General features: G+C 34.3%; 1 protein-coding gene across 3 annotated transcripts in view; it reads left to right on the top strand.

Moving 5' to 3' along the window:
• Window positions 1-23,954, top strand: part of chd4a (chromodomain helicase DNA binding protein 4a) — a 58,903-nt gene that overhangs the window by 22,322 nt on the left and 12,627 nt on the right. For 2 of the 3 annotated variants that reach the window (XM_005159352.5, XM_021468085.3), the window contains exons 11-34: window positions 1-179; window positions 2,159-2,370; window positions 2,449-2,580; window positions 4,261-4,360; window positions 5,230-5,421; window positions 5,830-6,030; window positions 7,134-7,271; window positions 7,361-7,482; window positions 8,709-8,882; window positions 8,955-9,096; window positions 9,212-9,343; window positions 11,310-11,427; window positions 11,548-11,672; window positions 12,714-12,806; window positions 12,906-13,044; window positions 13,667-13,842; window positions 15,029-15,206; window positions 16,973-17,059; window positions 17,144-17,235; window positions 17,702-17,835; window positions 19,112-19,256; window positions 21,061-21,223; window positions 21,306-21,406; window positions 23,651-23,885. The exon at window positions 1-179 is cut by the window's left edge and continues 25 nt beyond it. In XM_005159352.5, the coding sequence (XP_005159409.1) occupies window positions 1-179; window positions 2,159-2,370; window positions 2,449-2,580; window positions 4,261-4,360; window positions 5,230-5,421; window positions 5,830-6,030; window positions 7,134-7,271; window positions 7,361-7,482; window positions 8,709-8,882; window positions 8,955-9,096; window positions 9,212-9,343; window positions 11,310-11,427; window positions 11,548-11,672; window positions 12,714-12,806; window positions 12,906-13,044; window positions 13,667-13,842; window positions 15,029-15,206; window positions 16,973-17,059; window positions 17,144-17,235; window positions 17,702-17,835; window positions 19,112-19,256; window positions 21,061-21,223; window positions 21,306-21,406; window positions 23,651-23,885 (3,510 nt within the window). The remainder of the gene's footprint in view (window positions 180-2,158; window positions 2,371-2,448; window positions 2,581-4,260; window positions 4,361-5,229; window positions 5,422-5,829; window positions 6,031-7,133; window positions 7,272-7,360; window positions 7,483-8,708; window positions 8,883-8,954; window positions 9,097-9,211; window positions 9,344-11,309; window positions 11,428-11,547; window positions 11,673-12,713; window positions 12,807-12,905; window positions 13,045-13,666; window positions 13,843-15,028; window positions 15,207-16,972; window positions 17,060-17,143; window positions 17,236-17,701; window positions 17,836-19,111; window positions 19,257-21,060; window positions 21,224-21,305; window positions 21,407-23,650; window positions 23,886-23,954) is intronic. The other variant, NM_001044858.1, reaches the window with a different exon arrangement.

Genomic DNA, 23,954 nt, shown 5'->3' with positions numbered 1-23,954 from the left:
AGAAGATTCTGACGTGGCGCTGGACTGAACCTCCACCGCCGACCCCTGTCCCACGTCCCTCTGACCTGCCAACTGATGCTCCTGACCCCACACCTCTGGCTGGACGTCCTGAGAGAGAGTTCTTCGTTAAATGGCAGAATATGTCCTACTGGCACTGCTCCTGGGTTACTGAGCTGCAGGTACTGCTTACTGGACTTAATAGTGTCATCTTAAATGTTTAATTAATATGTGATTATTGAATTAATTATGTATTAAAATAAATACATTTCTATAATAATTCAAATTAAGCTAATCTATTGTATGTACCCTTTTGTGTTTATTCATTGCATAAATATATAAATGCGGATATTTTTGTGATGCATTTTGGCTGTAAAATTCAACACTTTTAATTTAATGTAAGCTTTAATGGTTTTTACTTAAATGTATCATTATATAAATTATTATTATAAAGAGAAATCCACAATGTAAGTTTTCAAAATATTTTTTAGTTTTTTTTTTCATGTAAATGTAAATAGTTTTTTTTAATTAATACATTTAAAATGAACATGTTAATTTATTTTGGGTTAATAATTATATATATATATATATATATATATATATATATATATATATATATATATATATATATATATATATATATATTATTTTTTTGTAATTATTAAACTCGATTAGCATGTTGTTCTATTGCCCAGTTTAGTACCATTTTGTACCCCATCGATTTGCCACGCAAACCCCATTCACATTTCCTTTAGGAAATGTACAATTCTAGTTATTATTTATTACTCTTCTTGCTTATTATTTATTACTATTCTTGCTTATATTTATTTTGCTTATATTTATTTATTCTCTAACTTATTTTTAGAGAGTGCATTTATGATTGGTTTGGACTTTATTTCTTTGCAATTGCCCTTTAATTTTTTGTTTTAAATGATGATCGTTGTTATTATCACTTAAAGGTGCAGAATGAAAGATTTACACACAGTGGTTGAACTAGGTATTGCAGTGGTTGAACTAGGTATTGCACACCTGGCTCAAAACAAATGCAGGCGTGGGTTGCCAGATTGACAACCCCAACAGCAGTGTGCCTGACTGTTGAGCCTAAAGGCTGTTTTAAACCATGTCTAAATAAAAGCAATGGCACGTGATAGAAGGAATATTTTCCATATTATGTAAAAGGATTTGAAATGTATATTTTAGAAATAACTTTAATTTCTTGCTGCTGAACAATAGAAAACTATGATTGCCTCAGGTACACCTTATGTGCTTTATTCAGTGTTAAATGCTAATAATGTGAGTTTGAATACCATCTTATATGACATTTATTGCTATACTACTGAAAGCAGCAGCAGCAGGTAGTTCACCTCACATCTGGAAAAAAATTTATAATTTAGTTTGAAATTTAACTTTAGAACTGTGCAAACATGCAAGCCAACACATTTCAGTGATTAAGCATGTACGTTTAATAGTGTTAAAGAAGCCTAATATGTATGAATTTGATTATAAACCTTACCATTTTGTTGGAGTGCAGTGAGTGCACCATTCTGTGCTTCTAAATGGCTGTATTTACATTTCTGTCATGTTTCGTCTGGTGCAAACAGCCAAATTGCTCATCACTGCAAATCTCATAATGTGTTGTTAGGACAGGGGTTACAATGTAACCTGCTCACCTAATGTTTACGTTCGTAATATTTATATTATTTGTAATGAATAACCACCATGTGGAACTCTCAATCTGCGTTTCATTTCGGAGTCTGCTACTGTCCACCGGAGGTCGCATTTGGTCGCAGATGCACACTTTGAGAGCCTTCATGACTGAATGAATCAAATGCACTGTTTTTCATCAAGGCAACCCAGGGTGCTGAAATATAATTGGCTAAACTGGCAGTGGGCGGGTTAAAAGAACCAAAACGAAGACAGACGTTCTGGCACGTAACTCGCGTTTTCAAAGCACAATATCTGACTTCGGCATTGTTTTCCAGAAAAACAAGAATGTTCATTTAGCATGTTTGCCTTAGAAGAGTCAAAAACTTACATACAGCACCTTTAATTAGATTAAGATTTAATCTACTATGTGCATCCAGAGAATTGTTAATTACTATTTGTCATTTTGGCAGAATTTGCACCTAGTTTGAGTTTTTACTTCTCTTGCTGTTTCCAGCTGGAGATTCACTGTCAGGTGATGTTCAGAAACTACCAGCGCAAGAACGACATGGACGAACCTCCCCCCATAGACTTCGGAGGTGAAGGAGAAGAGGAGAAGAGCGACAAGAGAAAGAAAAAAGACCCCACATACGCACGGATGGAGGAGAAGTACTACCGCTTCGGCATCAAGATGGAGTGGATGGTCATTCATCGAATCCTGAACCACAGGTCAGTTGAACTCCACATCTCTGGACTCATTTTCGATCAGTTACATGGATTTACGTGTGCCGTTTACTTTCTTTTTAGTGTGGATAAGAAGAACAACTGTCACTACCTCATCAAATGGAGGGACTTAACATATGATCAAGCCACATGGGAGTTGGAGGATATGGATTTACCAGACTATGACACGTATAAACTGCAGTACTGGAACCACAGGTATATACATGTACATAGACATTAATATTGACAACACAAACAGAATGATTCAAGTAACTATCATCATCATCATCATCATTGTTATTATCTTGGTGGATAATGTAATTGTTTGTTTTAGTATTCGTTTTATTACTATTAAATTTATCTGTTATTGTTGAAATATTTAGAATTTGTCTTTTTTTTTCTCTGTTAGTTAAAGTTGTAGTTTTGTATAAGTAGTTTTTTTTTTCCATTTGTCTTTATTTTACTGCCGTTCACGTTTACTTTATTTTAGATTTTGTTTATTCACTGCTCTAGTTTTTATTCATACTTTATTTTTGCTTATAATATAATTTTTTTTAATTTTATTATTTTGTAATATTACATTTAGAAAAGCTTAAATGGTACTATTTGATTTCTATTTGTTTCTGTTTTAGTATATTTTGGGTCCATTTTATTAAACATTGATATTAATATTTCGAGTTGGCTTTTATTTTTGTAATTTTGGATTTCATTATAAATTTTAGCAATTAAGTAAGATATCTTTCTTCAGGGTGTCCGCGGGGTCTTAACGCCCTAATGTCTTAAATCTCAAAAGCTAAATTTTAGGTCTTAAATCTACTGAAATTTTCTTGATTTTATTATTATTATTATAGACCTCAGCAATTGACAGCTTTGTTTTGTTCTATTCTTGATAATGGTTATAGGGTTTGTAAATTGTTCTATTTGAAAATTAATAAAATTTAAATTATTATTGAAAAAACAAAATTATTATTTTTGTATTAATTATTATTAAAAAATATATTTTTTTGTATTTTTGTTTTACATTTTAATCATGTTGGCAAGTGAAAATCTTTTATAACTGGGAAATCTAAAAAAAAATCCTTAGTATTTAGTCCTGTATAACTCTAAAGTTTTACTCATGACTGTCCTAAAATATATATCTTAAGTCTTAAATTTAAATTAGTGAAACTGCATAAACCCTGTTTCTTAATTGATTAAAGTTTAGATTTTATTTCCAGCTGCAACTTTAGTGATTTAACCCAAATAAAGAAATTAATAAATAAATTAAAGTTTTATTTTACTTATTTTACTTACAATTTGCACCCTATTTGCTCTCCCTCAAGTCAAATTAAATCTTTGCAAGTTTGTTTCTTTTTTTGAACACAAAAGAAGTTAAAAACTTGTAACCATTGACATCCATAGTAGGAAAAACGACTTCTATGGAAGTCAATGGTTACAGGTTTCCAGCTTGCTTCAAAATATATTATTTTGTGCAACTAGATAACTAGAGTTGCGTAATATTTGTGTTCCTGCTGCAGCCATGGTACAGCAACAAAGTTCCTTGATTATTACGCATGAATAGAAGTATAGTTCCTAGCCATATCAACATGGCAACTTTTTATTTTCCATCGCTCTGGGTACACGATGTAACTTCAGAAGAGTCCAGCTTTAAATAGGAAAATTGTCTGATTGCTTTTATTAATTTAAGATGCCAATGGTCTAATCCGATTTAATGATCTATGCTAAGCTAAGGTAAAGGTGCTTACACTAGACCTGGAGATTGTCTCAATGGATTCAAATCCAATGAAATGTTAAAACTCAACTCAAACTTAACTCTAGGGGAATTGTGAAATGATACTTGGTGTTCCTTCAAGTGTGAGAAAATGCACATACATCTTCTGTTTCTCTTTCTTAAAGGGAGCTGATGATGGGTGATGAAGGTAAACCAGGAAAGAAGATCAAGATCAAAGGGAAGATGCGCAAACTGGACCGACCTCCAGAGAATCCTGTCGTGGATGTAAGCAAGCATTTTTCATTATGCCATACACTATAATGACAACACATTCAACTCTTGTGTATTGTTCAGATTGACTACCCTTTCATTATGTTCGGGGTTGTATTTTACCCATTGACCTCCATTATAACCATGTTTTTGATTGCAAAGCCATGACACAGCCATGTATTAATATAATCATGAGTTCTTGATTGTTGGTGGTTTTCCTTGTTGGGAAGAGGTGGAATTTGTCAGTTTTACGGTTGATCATCAGTTGGGACCATTAACCCTTTAGATAGACCTGTGCAAATACGTTTCTGGCTATTCTGTGGGGTAAAAAATGTAGATTATAGTGTGTATTCATATATACACTTACTATGTTTACTATGATCTGAGAGCTGAGCTGCTTTTTTATTTTCTCAAACATATCAAGGTAATTGTGCAAAGTCTCTTACACGCGCACAGTATACTCCATATACAAGCCAGAAACTAAGCTTTTTTGCACTGTAACTGATGATTAACTGTAAAAATCACAAATTGATCACAATCAAGAATGCATGATTATGTGGTGTCATGCCTTTGTAATCAAAAAAATGTGGTTATAATGGAAGTCACTGGGGCAAAAACAGGCCCGAACATAGTGAAAGGGTGGTAAATTTGAGTGTATTGTTAAGTTTTTTTTTTTTTTTTTTTTTTTAAACCAATGCATTTTCCCATGTGTGTCAAAATAAGATTTGCCAATAAAAAAATATTTATATTTGCTGAAACAGAAAGTTGTGGCCAAATTAGGACTCAAAAATTACCTCAGAGTGGATGAAAACATCCCCAATAGTACACAAGGGTTGATCCAACTACACAGTCCACTTACTCTGCACTTTCTTGCCTTCCTCCAGCCCACCATTAAGTTTGAGCGTCAGCCGGATTATCTGGACACCACAGGCGGAACGCTGCACCCATATCAGCTTGAAGGGCTCAACTGGCTGCGCTTCTCTTGGGCTCAGGGAACCGACACCATCCTAGCAGACGAGATGGGGCTGGGAAAGACTGTGCAGACTGCTGTGTTCCTCTATTCACTGTATAAAGAGGTGCGCCGGTTTATCTTTTTTTTTTTTTTTTTGCTGCTTTTTTAAAATTATTTATATTTTATATTTATATTTATATATTTCTTAAGGGCCAGGTTATAATGTAGTAAATTAAAGATTCACGAATCAAATAAAATGGCATGGACTTTTTGACTATTTTGATTTAATAAATTTAAGATGTTTAAAAGTAAAAGTGTCACATGAAGTTTCAAATGTGCTGTGGTTTAACACAAATTGATAGTTATGATTGCTTTCATCTGGTATTTGCTTGATTACCAGTGCACATCAAATTAAAAGAGTTTTGGTGTTTAGGAAAATTAAAAACATGAGCCACCATAACATTGTATGTTGCTTAAATACATTTATAAAGTCAACATTTTGTTAATGCAGTTGTGTTTGTTTGTTCTCCAGGGTCATTCTAAAGGCCCGTTCCTGGTCAGTGCACCGCTGTCCACCATCATCAACTGGGAGAGAGAGTTTGAGATGTGGGCTCCGGACATGTACGTAGTCACATATGTGGGCGACAAAGACAGCAGGGCCGTCATCAGAGAAAACGAGTTCTCCTTCGAAAACAACGCCATCCGTGGTGGCAAGAAACCCTCCAAGATGAAGGTCGGTTAGCTGGAAGACTCTTTTCATTACTCCTCTTCATTGAGTGTGTTTACATGCTCCATCACATGCTTTATACTCCAAGTATTTAAATAGTTTGGATTTTTACAATTACAGTAAAGTTTTGCAACCCAACTGAAGCATGATTCACTTATTTAAATTCCATTACGATTGTCTGTTATGACACGTTTTACCAGATCCTCTCATTTAAGCCCTCGGTTTACCCGCGCTGCAGTTGTTCAAGTTTAGTTCAGTCACACAGCAGGTTGTACTGTTGGTGTTTGGTTCACTGTGTCACGCATGCACAATATTATCTGTTCACCGCTTCTCAATGTAATGTTACTGTTCTCATAACTGAATGAGAGTATATGTTGGACTATTTCGAGTCAGAGGGGGGTATTAGGCTTGTTAAAAATTAAGTAGTTTGTAGATGAGTGCTTACTGAAGACGTGAATAGTTTTAAATGATTTAGTTAGATTTGGTGAACTAGTTCAACCGGTTCACTTAGAAGATGCGATTTGTTCGCGATACAGAAATAAAACCTATTATTGGTAATAAATGTGTTAAAGTAATAGTTTGAAGTGCCTGTAATACTGTCACCGTGCTGCTGTCATGTTCACTCGTTGCTTTTGTCGCGGGAGCAGCAGCGAGGATGACTGGACAACCGGCTCGATCTGGCCAATGGCAGCAGGACTACAGACTCTGAGGTGCCGTACGGGTCAAACACCTGCAGCGCGAATTAGATTTACTTCTAAAAGGCATACAGTAAGAATATGTAGTAAATACATTTACAAATACGAAAACGAAGGAGGCGTTTGCTATAGTTTTAGCTAGTTTCAGTTAGTTTTATATGTACACAACACGGTTTCAGTTAGTTATAGTTTTTTTTTTAAAAACTCTTATTTTTATTTCAGTTAACAACAATTATTTTACATTTTAGTTTTAGTTTTTAAGTTCGTTTTCGTTAACTATAATAACCTTGATCTGAACCGGACCGTACCACCATTTCACTTATTTCCCCCCTGACTTTTATCACTTATTGCTGTGCACCTAAATGTTAAATCTTGAATCCATACAATAAAAATTGTTTACTGATGATCCTGCAGAAAGAAGCCTCCGTCAAGTTTCACGTGCTGTTGACCTCCTATGAGTTGATCACTATTGACACAGCCGTTCTGGGCTCCATCGACTGGGCCTGTCTGGTTGTTGATGAGGCCCACAGACTGAAGAATAACCAGTCGAAGGTGAGACAACATGGCTGCTTTATAATGCTACATTGGTTTGAATGAATTCTGTTCATTTGTGGTTTACTACTGTTCTGTGGTGTCCATAGTTTTTCAGGATACTGAACAACTACCCGCTGCAGCATAAGCTGTTGTTGACAGGAACACCACTGCAAAACAACCTAGAAGAGCTTTTCCATCTGCTCAACTTCCTCACGCCGGAGAGATTCAGGTCAGTTTGTGTTAATACTTTTTAATTTAGAGAGAAAGCTTGCTGATTATTGTATTAATTAATTTAAAAAAATTTAATGAAAGCTTTTAAGGATTTTAATGGTAAGTTACAAAGATAATGAAGGGCTTTGTTCAATACAAATTTAAAAAAAATACTTTTTATGTCTGTATTATACGTTTATTATTATTAGATATTTGTTTCATTTTTATTTTTTATTAATAGTTTTTGTTTATAAAATGTAACTTTTTCTTACATCTGCTTTTTATCAATAAATAATACTTTATTATTATTCTTGATGATAAATTAAGCAAAATTTATGTATTTTAACCTTTTGTATTAATAAATATGTTTAATTGAATGTATTGTTTTTAATACGTTTTTCCAGCATTTTTTAACTACTGTTTTTTTTTGTGTGTGTGATTGTGAACGGTCCTTTTCAAAATATATATAATTAGATTATTTTAAATGATATTTATGTAAATTTACTATGCAAATTAATATTTGAAATGTTTAAATTTTTTACATCAGCTTTTTTGCAATAAATAATACACTTATTCTTTAATATAAATTAAGCAAAAAAATCACCTTTTATATTAATGTTTTTAATTAAATGTGTTGTTTTTATTTTATTAAGTTTTAAATGTTTTTTCAGCATTTTAGAAATACAGAGTTTTTGTAATTGTTTACATAATCTTTTAAGTATAACTATTAATATTTTTAAATAATATTTAATATAAATTCGCAATGCACATTAATACTCGAAATATGTTTTCATTTTTTACATCAGCCTTTTAGCAATAAATAATACTTTTATTTTTTTTATAATACTTTTTTTTTATTCTTTATTATAAATTAAGCTAAATGTTTTTTTAATCAAAATTTAAGTTTAATAATGTTTAATAATTTCCAGCATTTTTAAAATAGTTTTTTTCATTCATTATTTCTTACATGATCTTTTTAAAATAAATATATTAAGTTATTATAATTTTTTTTTTACTTCACATTTTATTTATATAGCACAATTCAAACAGTGAGCAAGACACTAAAATAGAAGTACTAATTTTAACATAACATTATTCATATTATTAGAAGGCTTAAATTAACAAAACTCTTTACTAACACTTAAAACAAAACAAAAAAATAATATTTTCAGACACTCTCTTAGCACCCTCTGGTGTAACTTTAGGAATATGCACACAAAAACAACACTATCTTTTGCTCTGCAGTAATCTTGAGGGTTTCTTGGAGGAGTTTGCGGACATCGCCAAGGAAGACCAGATCAAAAAGCTTCATGACATGCTGGGACCACACATGCTCAGGAGACTCAAAGCCGACGTGTTCAAGCACATGCCTTCAAAAACAGAGCTGATTGTGCGCGTGGAGCTCAGCCCCATGCAGAAGTGAGTGTGCAATCCAAAACACGCTCACACAATATGCAGAGTTTCTGATAAATGCATGTCTTTTTAATTCAGGAAATATTACAAGTTCATCCTAACCCGAAACTTCGAGGCTCTGAACACTCGTGGTGGAGGAAATCAGGTTTCTCTGCTGAATGTGGTCATGGACTTGAAGAAGTGCTGTAACCATCCTTATCTATTCCCTGCTGCTGCTATGGTACAGTCCATGTTTCTAAGTTTCTCCCCATTTAATGCAAACTATAGTCGCATATGATATCGGAGGGTGCAGTATCAGAAAAGTCTCTGATCTCCTGATTGGCTGTGTGAAACAGGAAGCTGCCAAAATGCCCAATGGGATGTATGAGGGTGGTGGCCTGACTAAATCTTCTGGAAAACTGCTGCTACTGCAGAAGATGCTGCGCAAGCTGAAGGAGGGTGGACACAGGGTGCTCATCTTCTCTCAGGTAAACAAGAAACATTGTTTGTTTATTAATTTTTCATATTGTTTTTAATATCTGGCACAAATCATGATAACTCAAATGAACACAACATTTAAGATTTTTTTGTTTAGCAGACATTTTTATTCAAATTCAATAAAAGTATACGGACAAACAAATAAAAGTACATGAAGAGGAGTGAGTATGTCCTCTAATGAAGTGTTTTCCAACTTTGTTCCTAAAGGCGCACCAACAGTACACATTTTCACCTTCTACTTAATCAAACACCCCTGAATCAACTTATCGAAACATTAGAAGAGTCTCCAAAACCTAAAATTAAAGGGTCTGATAAGGGCGACGTCCAAAATATGTACTGTTGGTGTGCTTCCAGGAACAGGGTTGGGAAACACTGCTCTAGTGTATCTGTATGGAGCACAATCAGAATTGCACAAAGTATAGGTTGCTTATAAGAAGGTGTCTGGTGCATATGGAGAGGAAAAGAGAGTGTCTTCACATAGGTGAGAGGGCTTGACAAACCACCTGTAGAAGTGCACTAAGAATTGCACAATGATTTTTTTTTCAAGAGTTTTGTAAAGAAAGTGTCTAGCGCATATGGAGAGGAGAGTGTGTGCAAGAAGCACCAGCTTTTTTCACCCCCCACTTTGCCAACGATTATGAAGTTCAACTTCAGAAACGTTATGACATCCATATGTAATTTAATAACACTGATAATCAGTTCCAGTAAATGAAAACATTTGTTATTCTGACCAGTTTTCATATTCTTGGAGGAATAATGCTTTTAAATTTGAAATTTAAAAGAAAATTTCTCAGACGTTTATTAAGTAAAACTTTGAACACTTAAACCAATGTCTAATAAGTGCAGAGAAATATTCAGGTGTCTGTAAATAATTTGCATCATAGATGTATCTGTAATAATAACACCTTAAATAGGAAGTGGTTGTTGCTTCTTTTATGTTTTTCATTGTTTATGGTTTTTATTGTTTTTATTTATTGAGTCTTATGTGCGGTGACCTTGAGTGGTTTAAAATGCACCTCAAAAATTTATTATTATTATGATTATTGTTAATAATAATAATAAAATAGTACAAATTAAAGAAGTTTATATTATACTTTATATAGAAATTATTATTATTTAAGTTGGCTATAGTAACTAATTTTATTTTATTTTGTTCAATAAATTGTGAAATCACATTTTCAGTTATGAAATTAGTAAGGAGCTTTTGGCAGCTCAGCTCTCAAATTATGCAGAATTAATTAAATATTTATATATAAGTATAGGGTGCTTATAAGAAGGTGTCTGGTGCATATGGAGAGGAAAAGAGAGTGTCTTCACATAGGTGAGAGGGCTTGACAAACCACCCGTAGAAGTGCACTAAGAATTGCACAATGTTTTTTTTCAAGAGTTTTGTAAAGAAAGTGTCTAGTGCATATGGAGAGGAGAGGGTGTGCAAGAAGCACCAGCTTTTTTCACCCCCCACATTTTTGCCAACACGATGTCAACGATCATGAAGTTCAACTTCAGAAATGTTATGAAATCCATATTTAATTTATTAACACTGATAATCAGTTCCAGTAAATGAAAACATTTGTTGTTCTGACCAGTTTTCATATAGTGGGAGGAATAATGCTTTTAACTTTTAAATTTGAAAGAAATTTCCTCAGACATTTATTAAGTAAAACTTTGAAAACTCAAACCAATGTCTAATAAGTGCAGAGAAATATTCAGGAGGTCTATAAATAATTTGCATCATAGATGTATCTGTAATAATAACACCTTAAAAAATAAGTGCCTGTTACTTCTTTTATGTTTTTTATTGTTTATGGTTTTTATTGTTTTATTTATTGAGTCCTATGTGCGGTGACCTTGAGTGGTTTAAAATCCACCTCAAAAATGAATTATTAATAATAAAATATGCATGTAATGTATGTGTAGTATGCACAGCAGGGTTTGAGATATTCTGTTGCGCTCTAGATGACCAAAATGTTGGACCTGCTGGAGGATTTCCTGGAGAATGAGGGCTACAAATATGAACGTATTGATGGAGGAATCACAGGAGGCATGAGGCAGGAAGCCATTGACCGCTTTAACGGTGAGACAAGATGTTTGATCTAAATCGTTTACACGAATATTCTCTTTTCCTCTTTACAAACTCCGTTTCTGAAATGATATGACAAGTGTCATAGTGTATTGTGGCTTTCATTGGCTTCAGCTCCTGGTGCTCCTCAGTTTGTTTTCCTGCTCTCGACCAGAGCTGGTGGTTTGGGTATCAATCTGGCAACCGCAGACACCGTCGTCATCTACGATTCAGACTGGAACCCTCACAATGACATTCAGGTAAACTATGGACTCTCACTGATGTTTAACCTTTAACTAATCTGGTAAAATCATTGAGATATGACATGTTAAACGTTTTTCCTGAACTCTCTGAAGTCCTTTTTGTTTATATAGTGATTTATAAAGAATGAATTGTTTTATTGTAGCAATAAGCCAACAAAAAAGCAATCAGTTAATAGAAACTTCATCAAATAATACACATTTAACTTTTGCTTATATTTATTTATTTATTTTTTAAATAGCTTTTTAATGATTTTTTTCCTCAGAATTTGTATTTAAATTATTATTATTTATTAAAAATATGGATTTATTTTGGCAATTGTTTAATGCCTATTTAGTTTTGGTCAACATTTAGTGCAAATTATAGAAGTTTATATCATAATTTATATAGAAATTGTTATTGTTTAGGTTGGCTATAGTAACTAATTTAATTTTATTTTGTGCAAAAATCACATTTTCAGTTATGAAATTAGTAAAGGAGCTTTAGGCAGCTCAACTCTCAAGTTATACAGAATTAATTAAATATTTATATATATTTTGAATGTTAATATTTTTAAAAGGTTTAGTAATTTTTGGGGGGGGGGGTCTGTTTTTTTCATAATTATTTTTTATATACAATTTTTACTTTTATTTAAATGAAACTAATTAGTCGAATAAAAGTAAATGGGTAAAAGAAGTTTATTTATAATTTATGCATGTATTTTTTTCTTGTTTTTTGGCAAAATTTAATGCAAATTACATATTATCACATGGTTTTAGTAAACTGTAATGGTTTTCCTTGTTTGTAATACATTTCAGATTAGTTCTGAATTTATGAATTGCAAAACAAAGTTTTAAAACAATGTATAAATCAGAGTTCATCAGTTATTTTTTAGTTCAACTAGGTTATAAGCAGCTCTACAGAAATACCACTGGAGTTCAGTAATATTACTCAATATGAAGTGTTTTTAACAAACTCAAAAGGTCACATTATTTATTTATTTAACATTTTTTGGTTTTGTTATAGCCATCTTCAATTTTCCTTGTGTTTCCTCTTTGTAGGCCTTCAGCAGAGCTCACAGGATTGGTCAAAACAAGAAGGTGATGATCTACCGCTTTGTAACCAAAGCTTCTGTAGAAGAGCGAATTACTCAGGTATAATCCACAGTCTTTGCAGGAAACTAAATAATATTATTCACCAACAGTGTCTTTTAAATCTAATCTGACCGGTTTATTTGCGTTTCTTATCTGAAGGTGGCCAAGAAGAAGATGATGTTGACTCACTTGGTTGTGCGTCCTGGATTGGGCTCAAAGACTGGTTCGATGTCTAAACAGGAGCTCGATGACATTCTTAAATTCGGTACAGAGGAGCTATTTAAGGACGAGGGAGAAGGTATGACACAACATCTTAAATAAAGCTTCTCAGTGCAGCAAAGAAATGCTATATAGATATATAATGACTCTTTAAAACTACCCATTTTAGCCTTTGATCATAATTGGGGCGTTTTGGTGACTGTTGCTTTAAATTTAAATGAGACTGTGCTCATTTTAAAAGAGGGCGGAGCTACAAATGCCTGTGTTTCAGCATAGTGGCAGATTCAAAAACAAGACTTGCATCCTATGCTAATGAGGGAGAGATTGTCACCAATGGGTGGGGCCTCTCCATTCTGATGACGCGTACAAATGGAGAATGTCGATTTCGACGATTTTATCAAGTGTGCTTATAAACAATAAAATTAATACATTTTTTGCCATTGAAAGCTGGTTATATTCACAGACTGTTGCTACACAACTTTGTTTAAACCCTCCTTTTACACACTTTAAAATGTAAAAGTTTTTTTTTAATTTGCGATGTTGCTATAAACTCTTTATATGCTCTCTATTATACGTAATTTTACGTGCATTGCTGTATTGTTTTCTTTTGTTAGTCTTTAAAAAAGTTTACCCTCATAAAACCTGCTGGAACTCTGTGGTGTACTGAGATTGAAGTGGCTGTGTTTGTTTGTCTGTTAAAGGAGAGAACAAAGAAGGACAAGAGGACAGCAGTGTGATTCACTATGATGACAAAGCCATCGATCGCCTGCTGGATCGTAATCAGGATGCGACCGACGACACGGAGCTCCAGAGCATGAACGAGTATCTCAGCTCCTTTAAAGTGGCGCAGTATGTGGTCAAGGATGAGGAAGAGGCGGTGAGTGCTGAATAAAGAGCATTGTGGCATTGAAGTTTGCACTAGGCGGTGAGTGCTGATTAAAGAGCATTGTGGCATTGAAGTTTGCACTAGGACTGCGTATTTATTTGATTTAGAAAATTGTAAAATAGTAGTTTCTTTCCAATTTTTTTATGCTAAAATGTTAGCAATAATTTGTACATATGTTAAAGTGAAGACCACATTATTGTTGCAGCTATCGCTATTAGTATTGTAATTTTAAATGTATAATATAAGATTTAAATTTTATTTCAGTATTTTTAAATGCTTTAATTTTACTTTAAAGACATATTAAGTTTGAAAACAGGTTTCGTATTTTAAAATGAAAATGGTCATACATACATTTTACACAATTTTTTTAATACACAATTTATTTTATTTTAACAGTGAAATATTGCAATAGTAATATTTCTTTTTTATAATAATAATAATAATAATAGTAGTTGTCGTAGTAACAGTAGTCATTGTCATAGTAAGTTGTTGTAATAGTAATAGTTTCATAATGGTAGTAGTGTTCGTGATGGTAGTAGTAGCAGTAGTCCTAATAGTAGTAAAAATAATAGTAGTAGTCATAATAGTCGTAGTAGCATAAGTTGTAAAAGTAGTAGTAATAGTAGTCATATTAGCCGTAATAATAGTAGTAGTAGTAATAGTAGTCATAATAGTAGTATTGCTATTTTTTTTTGAAATGTAGATTGTGTCAAAGAAGCTGCTTTGACATAATCTACATTGTAAAAGCGCTATTCAAATAAAAGTTAATCGAATTTTGTCGTAGTAGTAGTAGTAGTAGACATAATTGCAGTAGTAGTAGTAGTCATAATAGTAGTAGTAGAAGTCGTATTAGTCGTAGTAGTAGTAGTCAAAAAAGTAGTAGTAGTAGTAGTCATAGTAGTAGTAGAAGTCGTATTAGTCGTAATTGTAGTAGTAGTCGTAATAGCAACAGTAGTAGTGTGGTAGTCATAATAGTAATCGTATTAGTTGTAATAGTAGTAGTAGTAGTCGTAGTTGTTGTAGTAGTAGTCATAATAGAGTTTTTTTTATTTATTTATTAATTTTAAAACTGCTATGGATCCCACGTTGGATTATTGTTGTGGCAGATGTGTGCTATATTATGTTAATAAATATAATTTTTGTCCTTCTCTTGCTGTTTCCTTTCTTCCGACCTTAGGAGGAGGAAGTTCAGAGGGAAATCATCAAGCAGGAGGAAAGTGTGGATCCAGATTACTGGGAGAAACTCCTCCGACACCATTATGAGCAGCAGCAGGAGGATTTGGCTCGTAATCTGGGCAAGGGCAAGCGAATCCGCAAACAGGTCAACTACAACGACGGCTCTCAGGAGGACAGAGGTGAGAATTGTGACCAAACCAAACTGCACACCGTACTTGAGGACTTTCATCCCATGCAACATAAGCAGCAAGTGCTTAAGCTTCAATTTTCTAAGGCCAAACTTAGAAGACTTAGACTTAGAGTCTAGAAGATAATACATTTCTTTAAGAGAAAACATAAGGAAAAATAGGATGAAGATCAGTAAAATAAGATAGAAATACCCACATAGTAAATTTGAACACTTACTGTGTCAAATGTACCATTCCCATTTTGTTTGAATTTATTTAGAGGAAAAGAACTATATAAAGAAGTAAACACCGTATTAGCACTGTATTATTTTTTGTTTTTATAGCTCTTTAATGTATTTTTTTCATTTAAATAATCGTAAAAGCAGTAGTCGTAGTAGTAGTAGTCATAGTAATAGTAGAAGTCGTATTAGTTGTAATAATAATAGTAGTAGTAGTCGTAGTAGTCTTAATAGTAATAGTAGAAGTCATTAGTCCTAATAGTAGTAGTAGTAGTAGTAGAAGTCATTAGTCATAATAGTCGTAGTAGTCGTAATAGTAGTAGTAGAAGTCATTAGTCGTAATAGTAGTAGTAGTAGTAGTAGAAGTCATTAGTCATAATAGTCGTAGTAGTCGTAATAGTAGTCGTAGAAGTCATTAGTCGTAATAGTAGTAGTCGTAATAGTAGTGGTAGAAGTCATTAGTCGTAATAGAAGTAGTCATAATAGTAGTAGTAGAAGTCATTAGTCGTAATAGTAGCAGTAGTCGTAATAGTAGTAGTAGAAGTCATTAGTCGTAATAGTAGTAGTAGTCGTAATAGTAGTAGTAGAAGTCATTAGTCGTAATAGTAGTAGTCGTAATAGTAGTAGTAGAAGTCATTAGTCGTAATAGTAGAAGTAGTCGTAATAGTAGTAGTAGTAGAAGTCATTAGTCGTAATAGTAGTAGTAGTTGTAATAGTAGTAGTAGAAGTCATTAGTCGTAATAGTAGTAGTAGTCGTAATAGTAGTAGTAGTAGAAGTCATTAGTCGTAATAGTAGTAGTCGTAATAGTAGTAGAAGTCATTAGTCGTAATTGTAGTAGTAGTCGTCATAGTTGTAATAGTAGTAGTATTAGTTGTAATAGTAGTAGTAGTCGTAATTGTAGTAGTCTTAGTTGTAATGATAGTAGTAGTAGTCCGAAACAGTCGTAATAGTAGTCGTGGTCGTAATAGTTGTAGTAATGGCCACCATACTTGAGGACTTTCATCCCATGCAACATAAGCAGCATTTGCAAGTGGTTAAGCTTCAGTTTTCTAAGGCCAAACTTAGACTTAGAGCCTAGAAGATAACATTTATGTTTTTATGAGAGAACATAAGGAAAAATATGATGAAGAACAGTAAAATAAGATAGAAATACCCACATAGTAATTTTGAACACTTACGGTGTCAAATGTACCATCCCCATTTAGTTTGGATTTATTTAGACTAAAAAACTATATAAAGAAGTAAACACTGTATTAGCAATTGAAAAGCAACAGATGAGTATTATTATAATTTACTTTGATTACATACAAATATTATTTTATTATTATGGTAGTTTAATGCCATATTCTCATATCTAAATGTTATATCCTTGTTTACTTAATTTTGTTTCTACACTTTTTGGATTCTGATATTTAATTTTGTATATCCAATCTAAAAAGTTCTGTGAACCATAAATATGTGAGTGAATTAGGAAATCCATGCAGTAAAAATCTAAATAAATAAAAATAAATCAAATACTTGCCTTTTATCCGTTGCAGATTGGCAGGACGATCAATCTGACGGCCAATCAGACTATTCGGTTGCCTCAGAGGAAGGAGACGAGGACTTTGACGAGCGATCAGAAGGTGAGATCAGCATAGCTAAATCAAACTTAATTTAATAACAAATAGACACTTTCTTTAAACACAATTATGGTCGTCTGCTTGCAGCCAATTCACGGCGACCCAACAGGAAAGGCCTCAGAAACGACAAAGACAAACCACTGCCCCCCCTGCTGGCCAGAGTGAGCGGCAACATAGAGGTGAGACCAGTTTTCTTTACTCTAATCACTTTAATGTTTTTTTCCAAATGTCTCCTGGGAAGAATTTTAGTTATTTATCATGTATCAAACCAAAAATAATCTCTAGTGTTTTTAATATTATGTATTTTATTTAATTATTTATTTTTTGTATCATACGGTTGGAGAAGTATCCGTTGCATAAAACAGATGGACAGGAGGTTCATTCCTCTGTGGTGACCCCTGATAAATCAGGAGCTAAGCTTTAGGATGTTGAAATTATTATGTAATAATATAGATAAAACATATTATATAAGAACTTTATAATTTAATTAATAATTTATACATGCTTAGATTAATAATTCATACATATGTTGCTGATGTAGCAATGAAATAAACAAATAAACATAGAAGTGTGAGAGATTTTTGTTGTTTTAACTTGCATATTTTGAGTTTGAGTTACTACAACTGAACTGTTTTGATTTGGCAGGTGTTGGGTTTCAATGCTCGTCAAAGGAAGGCTTTCCTGAATGCTGTGATGCGTTATGGCATGCCACCTCAGGACGCCTTCACGACACAGTGGCTGGTCAGAGACCTGCGAGGCAAATCAGAGAGAGAGTTTAAGTGAGTTTTAATTCATTTAGTGGTTTATATACTAGTTGTGTGATTTGAATTTAATTATTTTTATTATTATTATTTTAAGTTTGACCAGGTTATAAATATTTAACTGACTATGAATTAGGACTTTTTGGTTACAAATAAAGGTGAGCCTTTCGATTACAGATCAATACTACAAACTTAGTAATAATAGTTACAGGCTGAAAGTCCAGTTTTTTTTTTTAAGAAGATTTTTTTTGTGAAAAAATATTTCATTCAAAGCATTTACTATTATTTCTTGAGGGAACAAAGGCTACAGTTCTTCAAAGATGCATTAAATTGATCATAAGCGTTAATAAAGAGATTTATCACATTATTGGAATGCAGCTTTTAACCTTTATTCATTGAACTTTCTATTCATTCAACAAGTCTTGTTTTGTATCACTGGGTCCATACAAAACAATATTCTATATTCATGAATAAAAGAAACGAGTATAAGATTTATTTTATTCATGTTTATTTACATAAACATAAATAAAAGAAACGAGTACAAGTAAATAATAGAATAAAATGCTAAAACAAAAAGGAAAAATATGTATATTAGAAATATACTATTTAATTTAACATTTAGTTTAACTGTACTAACACAATATTTGATAAAATAGTACCATACAAAACAATATTCTATTAATATCTGATACAAATTATAATAATTCTAATTGTAGATTCATTAGAATTTTTTTTATTCTAAGTTTTAATAGTTTTTTGATGCAGTAAATGCAAATTGGTGAACCTAAGAGACTTCTTTTCAAAATCTCGAACTTCGTTGATGCGAAATTGTTAAACAACTAGATTTAAAGGGACAGTTCACACAAAAATGAAAGTTTCCTCATGATTTATACACCCTCATGTGGTTTTAAATCTTTGAGCTTCTGTTGAACACAAAATAAGATATTTTGAGGAATGCTGATGCTAGCACCAATCAACTTCCATAGCATAAAAAAAATGACTATGAAATTCAATGGGTGCTAGCAACCAAGATTTCTCAAAATATCTTTTGATTTCAGCAGAGGAAAGAAACAAGACCAAATGAAAGGTGAATAATTAATGGCAGAATGTAGATTTTTGGGTGAACTTTCCCTTTTAAAACATACTCAAGTTATAAAACTGTGAATGCATAAGTGTCTGTTGAGTGCCTATTTGATTTTATTGATACGTTTCCATAAATTCCTAAGTAAGCAATCATTGATTTGGTCTTTTGAGAAATGTGAACTGGTTCTGATGGTCGTCTGCTTTCTCGCAGGGCTTATGTCTCTCTCTTTATGCGGCACTTGTGTGAACCTGGCGCAGATGGTGCTGAAAGCTTTGCAGATGGTGTTCCTCGAGAGGGACTTTCACGGCAGCACGTCCTCACGCGCATCGGTGTGATGTCGCTCATCCGAAAGAAGGTAAATGCCTCAGCATTGTTGGAACACAATACAACAGCCAAGTCATGTGCATTTAAAAGGTCATATTAAGGGCCAGAGAGAATGACAGGATCTGTTGACATTTTTTGCTTTATCTGCAGAGAATTTTGTAAAAAAAAAAAAATATATATATATATATATATATGGAGTATCATAACTTAAAATTAAATATAAGTCAAAAGATATTATTTTTGATTTCGTGTATTAAGTTTTTTGTTACGTGTTTAAGTTGTTAAATAATTAAATGGATGAAACGTAACAATCAGTGAGTCTACTGATGCTGAAAGAATAAGGAGAAGACACAACCGCTTGTTAAGTGAATCAAAAAGTAAGTATTTATTAAACAGAATGTCAAACAATGAATAGGGAATGTAATGTAAATGTAATTTTAAATAATCAAATTAAATAAAGAAAACAGGAGTGTTGCCAAAACAAAGAAATAAATATAACAAAACGATCTAACTAAACCCCAACCCACTAAACTGACTGATCAAAGAAAAATGCAGAAACAATCTTCAGCACGTAGCTTAACTAAACTTCATAACTTCCAAACATAATTACACATGTGGCAACACCTCCATTAACTAACACATAAATATTCTGAGCTGCTCACATTACTCTAATTCTCGTAAAGTACACACTGTTAGCCGTTAGCAGAACAAGATCTCAAATAATCCAATTCTCATAAAGATCATTCAAATTCTCACTAGACAGTAAACTGAGCTGCACAAGTTTATCTAATAAATGAATCTCTCAATAAAGAGAAAACAAGAACACAGCAATTTCAAACAACACCTAGCGAAGCAAACAAGTGAACAGGCCGGTCGACACAAGTGAGGGGACTGGCTGTGAGCACAGCGCTCCTCAAGAACAGTGCAAGCAAATGGCTTTTATACTGCGCAGACCCAATCCTTATTGGCGTGCCGATTGAGTGACGATGGTGATTGACAGCTCACTTGAACAATGGTTGCACACCTGAAACAGGACAGGATCCACAACAAGAGAGAGAGAAGAGAACGCAAAAAAGAAAACACAACAAAACATACGTGAAACGTAACGGTTTACAATGCAAATCCAATTAGATCCACAAATTTTGGTAAACAAAGCCAGTCTCTTATATAATATTTATCTACTAAAAGATAGAAAATATTACTTTACAAACTGTACTGTAAATAAATGCTATGAACGTTTTCATATTAGTCAATAATATTAGCAAAAAGACTAAACAAACATAAATTTACACGCTTACACAAGTAAATAAATAGACTCAATGATAGGCTGAAAATCTGTGGATTTTTGCACGAGCAGATTCCGTGTGGGTCTAGTCATGTTAAGGCTGGGACACACAGTCAGTTGTTGGGTTTTGTCTGTCCAGCTAGTTGTTTTGGTGTGTTCTCTCTCGTTGGTTTACTGTGGAAGCTCATTGGCTCAATTCAACATCTAGAATCCGCCGTTGACTGAAGAGAGCGCTCTGATTGGTTATTCAGCAACGAATCCGGGCACGAGTGTAATGTAGTGAAGTAAATGTAGCAAGTGAACAATTCAAGTCAAGTAGGAACACAAAGAGGCCGGCTCTCATTTTGCTGCATTCATGGAAATCCATGTGACTTTTTTTTTTCCCCCACATTCTTCAGTATATTTCCTTAGTGTTTGGAATGCATGGAGGCTTTTCTTTATTGGATTGAACTATCTGTGTGATGACAAATTAGATAAGAAAACTGCATACATGGGTTCAGCCATTTATTAGTAATCAGATTAGCAATATTGTGATGACGTCTTTTTTCAGGTGCAAGAGTTTGAGCATGTGAACGGTCAGTGGTCGATGCCCTGGATGATGGAGCTGAGCGAGAATAAGACCACGTCCACCGCCGGCAGCCATCCAGACTCTCCCAGCAAAACCCCCACTACTGGCACTCCATCAGACACCCAGCCTAACACACCTGCTCCAGGTACACTCGCCTCATTCACTTATAATAGTACTCATAATGTTTCAGTCTGAGTAATTAACCTTTTAAAATGTCTTTGTTGCAGACGGTGTTCCCAAAGCAGAAGATGCTGGTAAAGATGCTGATAAAGAAAAGGTGAAAAATGGAGACGGAGAGAAGGAGGCCAATGAAAACAAAAACAGTGAAGTGAGTATCAGCTTTTAGACTGTCATATTAGAGCAGGGGTCTCCAAACTTGTTCCTGGAGGGCCGGTGTCCTGCAGATTTTAGCTCCAACCCTAATCAAACCCACCTGAACAAGCTCATCAAGGTCGTACTAGGGCTGTTTCTCAATTCCAAGAACGCAGAGAAATGACTTGCGTTCTTGTGGAGACCGGTCTTGCCAGGTGTCCTCGGAAGAACGAACTCAGGAGACTGCAAGGGCAGAAACGCGTCCTGTGAGAAATGAGATGCTGCATTCTTCCTGATGGTCACATGACCTTCACACGTTTTAAATGGTAAATTATTTAAACAGTGTAGCATTCATACAATGATTTATTGTTTTTCCCCTTTTCAAAATATATACTCTGCATAAAAACTGCATAAAACAGATTTTAATACGAATTTCAGCAAACAAACACCCTTAATGTGTTTATTCCTTTATTAAGATGTTCATGGTTTTGTTTACTATCACAGTTTCATTTAGGGAAACTCCTGGGGTAAATAAATGATATCTCTGAACTTTAATAATAAAACTAAATAAAATGCTGCGCTTCCCACCTCCAGTCGCAATGACTTCTGGGACTTTAAGAGCGAGTTCGGTGCTCAAGTCTGCATCGGTGCGTCCTCTATCAAGATCACATCTGGAAAGTTTCTTGCGGTCTTGAGTATTGCAACTGAACTTAGGCAGCTGATGATGACGTTGCATGAGAACACGAGGACGCAAGACAGATGAAGAACGCATATTGAGAAACAGCCTAGGTATACTTGAAACATTCAGGCAGGTGTGTTGAGGCAAGTTAGAGCTAAAACCTGCAGGGACATCGGCCCTCAGGGACCGAGATTGGTGACCCCTGTATTACAATATCAGCTTTTTCATAAATGTAAGGCAAGGCCAAGTTTATTTATATAGCACATTTTAAACACAATGGTAATTCAATGTACGTTACATAAACATGAATAAAAGAAACGAGTAAAAGAAAATAATAGAATAAAAAGGGTAAAAAACAGATTAAAAAAGGAAAAATGTGTATATCGAAAGTATTTACCATTTAGTTTAACATTTAGTTTAACTGTATTAACACAATATTTGATAAAATAGTACCATTCATTCATTCATTCATTCATTTTCTTGTCGGCTTAGTCTGTTTATTAATCCGGGGTCGCCACAGCGGAATGAACCGCCAACTTATCTAGCACGATTTTTTACACAGCGGATGCCCTTCCAGCCGCAACCCATCTCTGGGAAACATCTACAAACACTCATTTACACACACACTTAAGGCTGATTTATACTTCTGCGTCAAACGCCGGCGTATGCTATGGTGTAGACGCATGGCCCTTCGCCGTGGCCGTCGGCGTCACTGACGTGCACCTCTCAAAAATTGTAACTACACGTTGCAATGACGTGTAGCGCAAGCTCTGTGATTGGTCATCTTGGTAGCGCTGACGAGTCTGGGCGGGACCGAGAGCCGCATGAATGGTGCGAGCCTGATGGAGCGATTGTTTACAAGTGTGGAGTCCTGTGAAGGAGCCCCGGATGCAAAGTTTTGTTTTGTGTTTACCTCATAGTTAAAGTTGTTGCACGTCCGCCGGTTCCTGCCTCAAAATGAGTGAGTTTGAGCCACTTGTACATCTCGGAATTGTTCAGGAAAAGCAAAAAAGCAGCGAAGAAACTCGACACAGAAGAACATTTACACCTCCCTGCCAACTAGTGTTTCGGAAGTGTTAATGCAGACCAACAGAGACAGCGCGCAGAAGTATAAATGCACAGCTACGAGCGTTGCTTGCGCCATGGGTTACACCGGTCACTTGACACAGAAGTATAAACCAGGCTTTATACACTATGGACAATTTAGCCTACCTAATTCACCTGTACCGCATGTCTTTGGACTGTGGGGGAAACCGGAGCACCCGGAGGAAACCCACACAAACGCAGGGAGAACATGCAAACTCCACACAGAAACACCAACTGAGCCGAGGATCAAATCAGCAACCTTCTTGCTGTGAGGCAACAGCACTACCTGCTGCGCCACTGCTTCACCAAATAGTACCAAAAAAATCTAAATCAAGTAAGAATGAACACAAGTAATCAGTCGGTTGGTATTAACAATCACAGTGTTGTCTTATTTACTTGAACACTGGTCTGGATCTCTGCTTAATGTTTATTATTTTAACCTGATTTGTTTTAGATGATTTTGTCAATAATTGAGTTCTCGTTCTTCATTTAAAGGTCATTGCTGTTCCGGATGAAGATGGCCGAGCTGCTTCTGCGTCTGAGGAGAAAGAGAAAGGCAAAGAGGAGAAGGAGAAGACGCCTGAATCCTCCTCGGAGGCAGAAAAGGCTGATGGGAAGCAGGAAGAGAAGGAAGAAGAAAACGCCAAGTCGGGAGACTCTGAGGAGAAAACTGATGATACAGACAAACCCAAAGGATCTGAGGCCGACAAGGAGACTTCAGACGCCAAAGGTGGACAGAAATGACAATTAACTTTTATAATGATTGTTTTTAATCTAGTTAATAACTCCCCTATAGTTA

Source organism: Danio rerio, chromosome 19, assembly GCF_049306965.1.
Source record: "Danio rerio strain Tuebingen ecotype United States chromosome 19, GRCz12tu, whole genome shotgun sequence".
In the NCBI taxonomy this organism is placed as follows: Eukaryota; Metazoa; Chordata; class Actinopteri; order Cypriniformes; family Danionidae; genus Danio; species Danio rerio.
The sequence above is the reverse complement of the archived record's forward strand: the minus strand, read 5'-3'. Positions and strand labels throughout refer to the sequence as shown.